The 12,972-nt window shown below is 32.6% G+C and overlaps 1 protein-coding gene and 1 long non-coding RNA gene across 2 annotated transcripts; both read left to right on the top strand.

Moving 5' to 3' along the window:
- Positions 1–6,889: 6,889 nt before the first annotated feature.
- Positions 6,890–7,508, top strand: LOC148760424 (uncharacterized). Its single transcript, XR_016028803.1, has 3 exons — positions 6,890–7,136; positions 7,231–7,265; positions 7,453–7,508. It is a non-coding gene; the product is annotated as an uncharacterized LOC148760424 (long non-coding RNA).
- Positions 7,509–10,252: 2,744 nt separating this feature from the next.
- On the top strand, positions 10,253–12,527 carry LOC18586887 (uncharacterized). The gene is made up of 5 exons (XM_007010467.3): positions 10,253–10,389; positions 10,466–10,595; positions 10,668–10,825; positions 11,264–11,658; positions 11,737–12,527. Exons 1-5 carry the CDS (start codon positions 10,383–10,385, stop codon positions 12,403–12,405), a joined length of 1,359 nt encoding a protein of 452 aa, XP_007010529.3. The 5' UTR covers positions 10,253–10,382; the 3' UTR covers positions 12,406–12,527.
- Positions 12,528–12,972: the final 445 nt, after the last annotated feature.

Raw genomic sequence — 12,972 nt, forward strand, 5'->3', positions numbered from 1 at the left:
TGTTTCTTCTAAGAAAAATAAAAATAAGGAAAGAAAATTTTCTAAGAAAGATAAGGGTGAAAATGCATCAACTTTGAAAGATATGAAGCTTATGGAAAGAGTGCAGAAGGACAAGGACAATGACAAATGCCATTTTTATGGCAAACTTGGGCATTAGAGGCGCAATTGCAAGGATTATCTTGAATCCATCAAAGGGAAGAAACAAAAAAAAGTTTCCACTTTAGGTATGAATCACGTGATGATTTATTTTTCACTACTTGATATATGATATTGTACTCTTTATTAATGATTTTAATATGTATGACATATTGAAGGAACTAATGACAAAGAGTAGTGAAAAATATGATCATGAAGGGGACAACCTTAGTTGATGGTGATCAAGCTTGTCGACCTAGATTAAATTGTGGAACAATAAATAATTTTAGAACATTGAATGTTTTCATGACATGATTGTCAAGATGAGATGTTTTGGTTTTGGGCCTATGACTGAATATTTTATTTTATTTTTATGAAACATAGATTTATATTTTTCTAGCATGAGATGCTTAGCTTATATGTATTTATATATTTATAGTACATCTCATTTTATCTTGGAATTGCTCTAAATTATTTATCCTTAAGTATAACCTTGCGTATATGATAATCAATATTAAGTCATAATGATAAGATCATTGTTAGATTATTTTTCTTTTGATTATGAATCAGAAAAGGAAATTAATGAGTTGACTTAGATAAAATTGAGTCATGACTCAATGAATTCATAATAGGATTATGAACATATTTAGTCAATGAGCATTTTTAATGAAATCTTGGATCTAAATTAAGATTGCTTAGAACTAAATAACAATTGCTTAGAACTAAATAACAATTGATTATCATATTGAATTTTTAAGAGACGAATCATAAAGCATTCCAAACCTAGTTAATTGCATGAATTAACCTTTGATAGGATTTCATCCCATAACCAATGATGAACAACTTATAATATGTATTTATACATAAAAAGTTATGGATATAATGCCCCAAAAGAAAATAAATAAGTTTCCTTGGTAGGATTTCTATACATGATAGAAATAGTGGAGCTAATGACTTTTTAAAGATCAAGGGTTATGAAATTATGAAATCCAATAGATAAGATCTATACACAAAGATTAATTTAATGGGATGCATAAGGATGCATAATTCATGAGATGAATCCATTATATTTTTATGAAACATAGATTTATATTTTTCTAGCATGAGATGCTTAGCTTATATGTATTTATATATTTATAGTACATCTCATTTTATCTTGGAATTGCTCTAAATTATTTATCCTTAAGTATAACCTTGCGTATATGATAATCAATATTAAGTCATAATGATAAGATCATTGTTGGATTATTTTTCTTTTGATTATGAATCAGAAAAGGAAATTAATGAGTTGACTTAGATAAAATTGATATAAACTATTAATAGGACGCATATTGATGTACTACTCATATAAGATGAGTCTACTAAATAATCCAACATGAATGATTAGATAATAATCTCTATTCAATGTAATAAATTCAAAATAGTTGAATAAATTGAATAAGATAAACATATTTTGTGCACATTATAAGGTTAGTGGGAGTAAGATAAGTTACGCATTAAAAGTATACAAGATGCATTTGCCAGTCTAAAAAAAAAAATTATAATTGGACTAAAGAGTTAGAGCCTAGAAAGGGACTCAAGAAAAGAATTTAGGATTACATATTAAAAGAGTTTAACATAGAGAGAATCCTAAATGTTAAAAGTGACTTAAAGTCATGATTGAGCAATTGTATTGGACCGGTTCCAAAACAAGAGATAACTACATGATTATATCTATAATCGGATACAAATCTTTTATTTAGCATACAAAAGAAAAGATATTTGGATCATTGGTTTAATGAACCAATAAATGATTTCGAGTTGTTAAAGTAACAACAAGAGCTATAATAATGGAATCAATGTCTCGTTGTAATCTAAATTAGTATTTCAATTATGACAACAGAGATTGTCAAACATGTAAATTAACATATTCCCAAATATTGCAATTTGAGTTATCCTAGTACAGACACAGTTGCTAAGCGAAAAAGTTCGATATTGGATACATTAGCAATTGACTCAAGTGCAAGTGGAAAATTGTTGGTATACGCCCTTGAGCTAATTAGATTGGTCAAGGAATATATATTATCATTTAATACATATTTAATTACATAACTATATGTGATAGAGGTTTTTCTTAATGTTAGTGCAATAATAAAGAGTTACTAAGCACTGATTGGATGAAACCCATAGAACATAAAAGCCTTGCAAAAGAATTGTAAAGTTGTTTCACTTATGATATCACTATGCATCAAAGCTATGTTCTTAAAATTGTTCCTGGTCATTGTATTGTCAAGACAAGGCATTGACAATGCTCAAAGATTAGTACATGTTAAGCCTCCTTACTTGAAAAGTAAGCAATCAATCTCATAAGTTGAAGTATATAGGATAGTTGAGGATAACATGTAGGTGCTTGTTAAAGAACAAGTTTACTGAACATGACCTGTTATTAGAACTTCATTTGGTATTTCACTTAAATGTCTATGGAATATGTTATCATGTGATAGTCGTGCAACTACTCCTCAGACTTGAGACATTAGGTCATCTTGTATGGGAAATGACATAATTTGATTTTACCCCTACGGATTAAGAGATGATCAGATGCCTAAATAGGGTGTTTTGGGGTATGCCATGAAGTATGTGAATATGAATAAGTGGTCAAGAGAGGATTCATCACCCCGAGTGATATGAGGGGATGTATCTTACTTGTTATTAATTCTTGATTAACTTGTATAAAGTCTTTGGCCAAAGTATGATGAATTTGAAGAAAGTTAGTTTGCTAAATTCATAAGGTTAGTCATCCTCAAACTTGAGACACCATGTCATCTTGTATGAGGAATGACATACTTTGGTTTCACCCCTACAGCGTTGAAGGTGACCAAATGCCTAAACATGGTGTTTTTAGGCATGCCATGATACATGCAAAGGTGAATAACTGGTCAAGAGAAGACTCATCACCCCAAATGATATGAGAGGATGTATCTTACTTGTTTTTAATTCTTGATTAATTTGTATAATGTTTTTGGCCAAATCATGATGAATTTGAGGAAACTTAGTTTGCTAAATTCATAAGATTAGTCATGAATTATGAGAATTAATATGGAATGTCATAAGTAGACACCAAGCCATGCTTAATAACATGTCCAAGATATTTGATGAAAGGACTGTGTTGTACTGAGAAGCTTATCACTAAAGGGCTTTGTCAAATTCTTTAATTGACTCTCTAACATTTGGGTATTCATGATGTATTGCTAGATGCCGCTCATGATCTATAAATATAAATTAATTATCAAATTGATATTTGATTATGATTTATATTTATTGCCAACATGTTAAAAACCTAATGGGTCACACACATTAAGTGACATGATTGAGATTAAATAAAGATAATCAATTGAGTTTGACTTAATTAGAATGGACCAAATTAAAGTATAAAAATTGATTAAGTTCACAGAAACTTAATTAAATTAAAATATAATTGTTGTATTTAAGGTTACAATTTAGTTTGGTTATATAAATATGTTTTGTTAGCAAACTAAATGTAACACCTCGTAAAGGGAGCCCGACCATTGAAGGAAAAAAAAAAGAAGAAAAAGGTGGGGTCGGCCAAGAGAAAAAGAAAGAGAGAAAGGGAGAGCGACGTGCTGGAGAAAAAGAAAGAGAGAAAGGGAGAGCGACGTGCTGGAAAAGAAGAAAGAGAGAGAAGAAAAAAGAAAAAGGAAAAGAGAGGGAGAGTAGGGGCGTGCTAGAGAAAAAGAAAGAGAGAGAAGAAGAAAGAAGAAGGAAGAGAGAGGGAGAGCAGTGGTGCCGAAAGAGAAGGAAAAGGGAGAAGGAAAAAAAAGAAGAAGGAAAAGAAAGGGAGAGTAGCGGTGCCGGAGGAGAAAGAAGAGGGAGAAAAAAAAGAGAGAGGGAAGGAAGGAAGAAAGAAAAAAAAAAGTAAAAGAGGAACGTTGGCTGGAAAGAAGGCCGACGGTAAGGGGAGAAAGGAGATAAAGAAAAAACAGTAATAAAAAAAAATAAAAAAAATAAAATAATAAAGTAATAAAATAATAATAATAATAATAATAATAATGGGTTTCACTATTCAAGAAAAGTAAGTAAAGGTGGTGCACTGCAGTGGCAGGTTAGAAGAAACGACGAGCGATCGACAATAAGAAATAGCGATGTAACGTCCCGCTATTATGAGGTGAGTGGATGCTAAATTTCAAAAACTATATCTTTGTAAATATATTATATATATTACATTTGATGGTTGATGGAATTGTGGAAAGTATGAGTTGGTAAAAAGCTCTAGGTTGTTTGTGATTGAAATCAAAGATTTTAAATTCGTTTTTTTTATATTATATATAAGTATATATCTACAAGGTTTTAATTACGGGGAAACAAACCTTTCAATGACTTTCGCTTCAAAATCATACTTTGCAAGCTTGTGTGTTGTTTGGGCCAATGGTCATTATTTTATTAATGGGATTTGATAAAAAAATAAAAAAATTTATTGATTTCACTTAACATGTTGATTTGATGGATATGTTATGCTTTGAAATAAATTATGCATTAAATTGCAATGATTTTCATTTTAACGTGATTGAGATACTATGGGTAGGACCTGTTACCACACCAAGTCAAAAGTGGTCTTTGTGCACAAAGTAATAATTGTTGATTATTGATTTTGATTATAAAAGGGGGACTTGAAGCCCCGATTTATATAGGGTGACGTGGGTAGTTCCCACCAGTAGGTAAAAGGAGGACCTGAAGTCCCGATTTATATAAGGTGGCGTGGATAGTTCCCACGAGTAGGTAAAGGGGAACCTGAAGCCCCGATTTATATATGGTGGCGTGGGAGGTTCCCACGAGTAGGTGATGATGTTTGAGAGAGTAAGCCTAAGGGCTATACTAAACCTACCTGAGGATGATGCTCACTTGTAGATTTTTATTACACAATGCATGGCATTTACACTTGAAATTTATTATTGAATGGCAAGTGGAATTTACGTATTTATTGGTGATTAGTGATTTCGCATTTTTATGTTTGACTCTTCATTCTACACTTGTCATTGAATTTACTGTTAACAGAATATCAAAGTTGAAAGATTTTTAGTATTCTAAATATAATCGTTTTCATATATGTTTACTTGTGATTTATTATTTTTAAGACTTGCAAGGCATAAAAACAAAATCTCTCAGTTTAATGGAGTTTGTTTTCTATGCCTACTCTTGGTTTTATAAATATCCAATCTTTATGTTTGTTTTCCCTCCTCGCCTGCTCACGGGGTCGATGATGATCATTGAGTCTATGAGACTCACACCCCTTTTATTTTTCCTTTTTCAAGCAGGGATCAGCCTAGTGCGTACTCGTCGGCGTGTTCAGTCTACTGAGAATAGGTAAAGGCATCTCTTAGCCAGCTCCGAGTCGCTCTGCTGTCTAGGGTCAAGTTACATAAGATTTTTAGATGTTGTGAATTATTGTAATTCATGGATATGTATTGTTAAAAACTTGGTGGTTGACATTTAATTATTATTATTTAAAAAGAAATATCAGTAGTATGACTATTATTATTAATCGCTTATGCACGTGAGAGCATATTTAATAAATGTCTCGAGAATTTCATAGAGGCTTGTTCGGGACTTGGCGGGATCTCCCGAAGGTCTCGGACGTCGGTAGTGATCGAGGTTGGGTCGTTATACTAAAACTCTAAGCCTTTAACTACTTCTCAGCCATTTCATAAAATAAGAAAAGAAAAATAGTTTTTTTTTGTCTACAAAAATAAGATTTGGTAAGAACTTTTGATCTTTTTGTTTTGAAAACAAAACTTACTAGTACAAGTAAAATTTTACCTTTGAGAAGGTCTTATTCAGTCACTATGTGGATTATTGTTAGAGGCCAAACACGTAGGTGACTGAAGATTTGAGAAATCCTAAAGGTGAAGAAGCAAAGATTTCGGTTGCAGGATTTTAGGCCGCCTTATTCTCTTTTCGGGTTTTTTGTTCCATCACAAGCTTTTTGGATTTAATCGGCTCTTGATTATGATATCTAGAGTAAGGTATGTGTAATACATCGTACCCCCGTATAGTAGTCAACATAACCATATCGATAAGACGAAGGGCTAATTAACATGAATTTAAGTGTCAAAGAACGATGACGGGTGAAAAGAATATTTTAGAGGTAAACATTTCGCAGTGAGAAAATAATAATTAAATAATAATACCATTATTGAGGATGAATTAGTGAGATAACAAGCGATTCAAAAGTGAATCGGGGTATAATAAGACACTTTGGGTACTAAGGAGACAAGTGAAAAATTTTGAAATAAAATAATATTTTATTAAAAAAATTATATGAAAATATTAATATCTTATTCGATGTCGAAATTAGTCATGAAGGACAAGTATATAGTCAATCTAAGCAGGGGAGAAGAAGAATGAGGAAATTTCAGAGAAAAATGACATTAGTGGGACTCGTGTGTCTTTATTAATAAAGCTAGTACGTATAAGTATATATTTAAATATTATCGTGATATCGCGTTGAAGTATAAACTTGATATTTTATTGGTACAAGTGTTAAGGAAGAAAAATAGAAAGAAATTCGAATTAAAAGATTGTGGGAGGACTTAATTAAAAAGGGTGAAAATCTTGGAAGGTTAAATGGTAATTTTGCCCTTAGCTTGGTCAAAGCTTCCAAAGGAAGCTTTGACTCTTTTCTTCTTCTTCCATGACCGATTCTTGTCTTCACAAAAAGGCATTTTCTTCTTCTTTTTCACCCTCCCAACGCCATTTTCATCTCTCCACCATGAAAATCAAAATTTTTTTCATTTTCTTTTTCTTCCTTTTCTCTTCTTACTTCTTCCTTCGTTTACCTTCTTGGGTACCAAACCCACAACTTTCAACCCCATTTTTCAGCAAAACTAAACCCTAGGAGAGAGGAAGAAAAAAATTCTCTCTTTCTTTCTTTTATTTTCTATTTCTACTCTATTGTAATCAACACTTGAATTTTTAGCTTCAGATATTCATTTTTTTAAAGGCAAAAGGTATATATTATCAACTTTGAAATTTTAGAATTTATGGGTTATATTTTCAGATTTTATTTCCTAATCTTCAAATTCTTTTTCTTGGAAATATTAGGTTTTGTTGACCTTTATGCCTTCAAGCACGTCAAGGTAAAGAAACCTTAAATTTGAATAGTCAATTTAATGGGTTTGTGAATTAGACTAGAATTCTAAGTTAAATGTTAGTTAAAATGTAATTTAGCTAGTGTATATTTATTAGAGTTTTTAAGTTCAAATTTATCATTTATTTGAGGTTGTCATGGTTTAATTGTAAATGTAGGTTCTAATGGTATTTCAGGACTTACTTGGATTAGGATCTTGTGGGTACTAGATTTGTAAGGTGACATTATTAAGGTGACATTATTAAGGTGAGTGAACTTGCATTTAAAATGTTTTGGGATAAATGCTTATGCGTTTGAATGAATCATTTGAAAAATTTTATTTGTTTTTTCTATAAAATACGCATGGGAACAAGCCTTTGGTGAAACGTCTTTACGTTGTGAAATGTGAGATGTGATAAATTCATGTGTTTCCTACATTGTGTTGAATTACTAAGTGAATTGTGGCGTATGACATAATGATGATTTTGGGATGTGACAAATAGCTATATGAAGGTCAATATTAGTTCCTTAGGAAATAGGATTGTGTAACTAAGGGTATGGCTAAAACAATAAATTATGTGAAAAGTATTAATGTGTAAAGATTTTTGTTTACATGTTGACATATATGTTATGCCTTGAAAGGCAATATTGCATGATAACTACAACTATGCGTGTGCGGTGTGAGAATGCACATGGCGATGATGGTGAGGTGCGGTGTGGGAGTGCACATGATGATATTGCCTTGTGTGGTGTGGGAGTGCACATGATGACATTAGTTATGTGCGGTGTGGGAGTGTACATGAGCTGGGTTGAGCCGGTGGTTGTATACGTGTTGAGACATACTATAAAGAGGTTAGGGAAAGGATATGTGATTGCCTTGAATGTTGAAAATTGAAATTGTCAAATGTTTCTAAAATGAGTTAAAAGACAACATAGCGCCGAGTTTGTTTATGATATATATAAATTGTACTAGGGGTGAGCAAACATAAACTGAACCTAAATAAGTACATTGCAAGCAACCTCATTTTTCGCTGCAGTAAGAATGGATTTTCGCCGTAGCGAAAATCCTCTTAACTCCATTTGCACTGTTCTCGCCGCAACCATATTGATTTTTGCCGCAGTGATAAACTTTCTGTCTTAGAAGTCACTATTGTCGTTGCAACCAAATTGATTTTCGCCGCGGTGAGAAACTTTTTACCTTGTTTGGAGTGTTGTAGTTTTCACTTTTTAATTTCATTGTTGATCATGAATTCTTCAACACTAAAGGATTAACTATTCAAGGGCTGAATTGAGGGGTTTTAACAAGAAGTTACATTATATTGCATTGTTGTTTTTAACAAAAGTGGATTGTGTTTTTTTTTTAAAAAACTTTCCGTATCGTATGCTTGTTCCCTTCCTATGTTCACTCACTGGGTTTATATTCATTCCTTTTAACTTCATGTTTTAGGTTTTCTGAATTGGAGGTGATTGGGTCTTAGGTCGAGGTGCTCTTTTTTATCCATTTTTCAATAGGTTTGCCATGACACTAAATGTTAGCACCCACGCCCAGAGTCACTCCATTGACAATCATGGTCTTGGTATATCTACATGTATGCTTAATGTGAATTGTTAAGATTCATTTGGCAAACTATCTATGTATATTTTGATTGATGATGCCATTATGAGTATATACTTGTGTTTTATAAATTGTTTTCGAAAAAATTTATCATTTGAACATTATGAAGTATAGCTCTTAAAGAAATATGGATGATAGATGGACTAATGTATAAGTTCATATAGAGAGGCTTGCTAGGGTATAGTGGGTTGTGCCTATTGGGCCTTTGCGTCGGTCATGGCCTGAGAATTGGGTTGTGATAGTATGTAACTATTATACTTATGACTGTTCATAATTAATTTAAAAGTTACATGAATAACACAAACATTGATTCTGTAGGATCCAACTGTTTCTCTGATTAAATGCTAGCTTATTATTCCGCTGTGTTATATTTTTTAATTTCTTGATTATTTTCATAGTTGAGCATGAAGTCGAATCCCAACAATATCTATTAAGTTCATCGCTTAGAAAACTGAAGTCTTGGGTTTCCTAGCTAGAGCTTAGTAAGTTTAACCCTTTCCTCTTGAGGAGCTAGCCATTGCAACATAGCATTTATCATTGATCATCTTTCGTAAGCTGAATTTGCTTTTTAACTCACTCCTATTGTTGTTCATTATTTTTCTTGTTAAACTTTTGCACGAGGAAAAAGCTCTTCCTAAGCGATTTATGTCAATTCTACATAAACTCTTTGCATTATCTTAATATATTTTATTAAAATATATTACAATGTTTTATGAATAATTATTTTAATATATTTTATTTGCTTAACTTTAGTTTTTATTTAATTTTAGAATTATCATTACTTTCAATATAATATAATAAAGAAAGAGGTAGAGCTCAAGGAAAGGGTAGTCTAAAATTATAAAAGTAAAAGGAATAATACTATGCTTTTTGTGCAAAGACATCATTTATTATCTATTTGTATAAAAGTAAAAAGAATAATGTTTTAAAAAAAATTCTAAAATTATAAGTTTTACTTTTTATTATATTTAATTAAATTTTTATATTTTTATTTTAAATCAAATAGTTATTTATAATTAACAGTTTTGATTAAACGTCATATATCATTTTTTATATCACATGGTATTAACGTGATACTTATAAAAAAATAAAAATATTATATAATCATTTAATCATATGCAATTATCAACGTATCACGTTATTATTTATTATTATAATATATTAATATTATATGATATAAAAAATAAGTATCAATTAAATAAAATTTATTTTTTCTTAATATTTTGGATTTCTATTTTTATGATATAGACAAGAAGTGGTTGTGAAGGTGCAGTACCATGAATTGCCAGGAAAGAAAGACAACTTCAAGGCCAAGTAGTGGAAGTAATTATTAAATTGAAAAGGAAGACCAAGTCAAATTATATTTACTTTATTCCAAAACATATAGGGATGTGGTTCAAGTGATAACAAAGATAGCTTAAAGGCGAAGTTGTATAAATAAAGTATTTCAACTCTAGAGCTTCCACTCTACCTTCTCCAGCATAGCAGTTTTTATCAGCAGATCATCTCATAATGGAAGGTATTCATAAATAGCTTCACCTTTTACTCTTTAATTCTTCTCCTCCATGTTTCCTTCTTTTTGTTTTTGAGTGCAGTGGATAGAAGTGAGTCTCAGTCTATGGGAAGTCAACAAGTGAGAAAGTTCACATGGAGGATTGAGAATTTCTCCTGTATTAAATGCAACAAGCTCTACTCTGACATCTTCCATGTTGGTGGCAACAAATGGTAATTCTTAGGATTGGGTAATATTTCAAGTTGCATTTCTCTATCACTGAGACTTGCAATTTTGTTTGGCAGGCGACTTCTTGTCTTCCCCAAGGGGAACAAGGTGGATCATATTTCAATTTATGTAGATGCTGCAGATTCAGCAACTTTGCCTCCTGGCTGGAGTAGATATGCCCAATTCAGATTATCTGTCATCAACCAAACTGATCCTAAAACTTCGATTACAAAAGGTATTTCCTTCTAGCACTCTCCCCCAAGTCCAAACAACTTCACTTATTGCCGTTTCCCCTCTCTGCATCTTCTTTTCCTTCCGTCAAAGCTTTAGGAAAGAAGTCGGGGAATCTTCTTTAAAGAACACAACTTCCTATCACTATCTTTGTTTTCTGTTCTAATTTCTATTCCTTGGCTAATGGAATGGTTCCTCTTATTTTCACTACTTTGAATTTATCTGTTTGGGGCTCAATATTTATTTTTTGTCTATGATCCTGGGCCCTGGCTCAGGTGGTAAATGCTTGAAAGATGGGCTTTGTTTGAGGCTTTGGGCATGGTCGAAACATGCAAAGACCAGATGCCGAATATGCTATTCCATGCCTTTTTCTTCTTTGAGTTTGTCATCAGATTGTTTACACAAATGGTTGTTGATAATTGATACTCTTTGCTTTTGGCAGTCACTAATCATGAGTTTAATGCAAAGGAGAATGATTGGGGCTTCACTTCATTCATGCCTCTCGATGAATTACTCGACCCTAAGAGAGGCTATCTCGTGAATGATGCATGCTTAGTTGAAGCTTACATTGCCACCGATAGGACTATTGATTTGCTGTCAGATGCATTGATAGTTGAACTTGAAACTGCTTCTGATAAACTCAAGAGCAAGGAAGCTGATCACGGTGAAGCAGCCATAGACAACCAAAAACCTACAATAGTCAAACCAGAGGAAATCACCACTCAGTCATCAGCTATCCTTTCAGCTCCTGCGGTTCTGTCTTCTCCAGGACAGGATGAGGCAGAATCTACCAATCAAAAATTGCCAACTGCGGATCAGTCTTCTTCCCAGAGTGAGGTAAGTCAGCCAAGTTAATTGTAAATATTTTATACATCTTTTGTATCTCTATTATTACTTTCTTTCCCTTTATTTCAGACCATTGAACCTGAAGACCCTACTGAGGAAGATATGGACACATTCTTTACTAGCTTAGAGTCTGAGCTCGCAAGAAGTAACATTGTTTCTTCTCAAGAAGAAGCAAAGGAAGCTCTGGTCAACATAGATGAAGCCCTGAATATGGCCCCAGCTAACTTTTATGATTCAGGGATGATTTCTTCACTTAAGAAGGCTTTCAAGGTCCTATCTAGTTTTGATTGTTCCTCTACCTTTACGATTGAGCAAAAAGATGAGTTGTTGGCCATGGAGGAGAACTTTAAACAACTACCTGAGCGAGTAGTGAAAGCAGTGCAGGACAAGAATCTCCTTAGTGAGAAGGAATCTGTCAAGCTGGCACTTACTCGTAATTTAGAGGATAGTCTAATCAAATTTAAAGAGGCCAAGGCAGAGGTGAAACAGGTAGAGCAAAAACTTGCTGCCCTCCATGAGCAAGTTGCTGAGGCACAAAAGAATAAAGAGAATATCTTGGCTGAGCGGAAGGAAAATTTCAAAATTTCCCAGGACTTGAAAGTGCAGCTGAATGCATTGGGAAAGGAATGGCCAGAGTATGTGGCCAAGGCCAAGGTTGCTGAGGAGGAGGAGAAAAGTGTCGAGGCAGAATGGGGAAGAATGAAAGGCTTCATCTCTTCTCTCAAAGGAAAGATTTAAAGAGAACAAATTAGCTGTTGTAGAATGGTATTTTGAGCAAGTCTTTCTATAATATATTTGGTGGATGTGCATGATGTAATCGTTTGAACAAGTTCATATTTAGCTGAGGAAATTCCCTGTTTCGTTTTCTCTCTCTCTCCTTTCCCTTCATCAAATTTTCTTGTTTAAACTCAATGAAGGGGAGGATATCCCATGTCTATTTGGCCTATAGCTTTAAACATACCTACATCCTTGAAAAATAGGAATAAATAAAGATAATTGTTGTAGTAATCTACGAGTGAATAAAATGTCTCAAGAAAAAAATGTATAGTAAAAATAAGAGAATGAAATATTTAACTATGGATTTATAAGCAGAAAGGTCTAAATATGCAAGGATGGTAACATGATTGTTATCTTAAACAGGTCATGTTTTCCAAAGAGATCACACCTTAACTTAGAGGTATTAAATTTGAATTCTGATGATGTTAAGATAGATAAATGATTCATTTTGTGAATTTATTTTTCTATCTGTTTCAAGGATCTTCATAATTCCTCATCGAATCTCTGTTCTGCTTCTCTATTCTATAG

This window comes from Theobroma cacao, chromosome 10, assembly GCF_053813885.1.
Source record: "Theobroma cacao isolate CCN51 chromosome 10, ASM5381388v1, whole genome shotgun sequence".
Taxonomy (NCBI): Eukaryota; Viridiplantae; Streptophyta; class Magnoliopsida; order Malvales; family Malvaceae; genus Theobroma; species Theobroma cacao.

Coding starts and splice junctions, on each gene's coding strand:
- LOC18586887 (XM_007010467.3), top strand. Junction 10,596..10,667: donor CATGTTGGTGGCAACAAATG/GTAATTCTTAGG, acceptor TTTGTTTGGCAG/GCGACTTCTTGTCTTCCCCA. Junction 10,826..11,263: donor TAAAACTTCGATTACAAAAG/GTATTTCCTTCT, acceptor TGCTTTTGGCAG/TCACTAATCATGAGTTTAAT.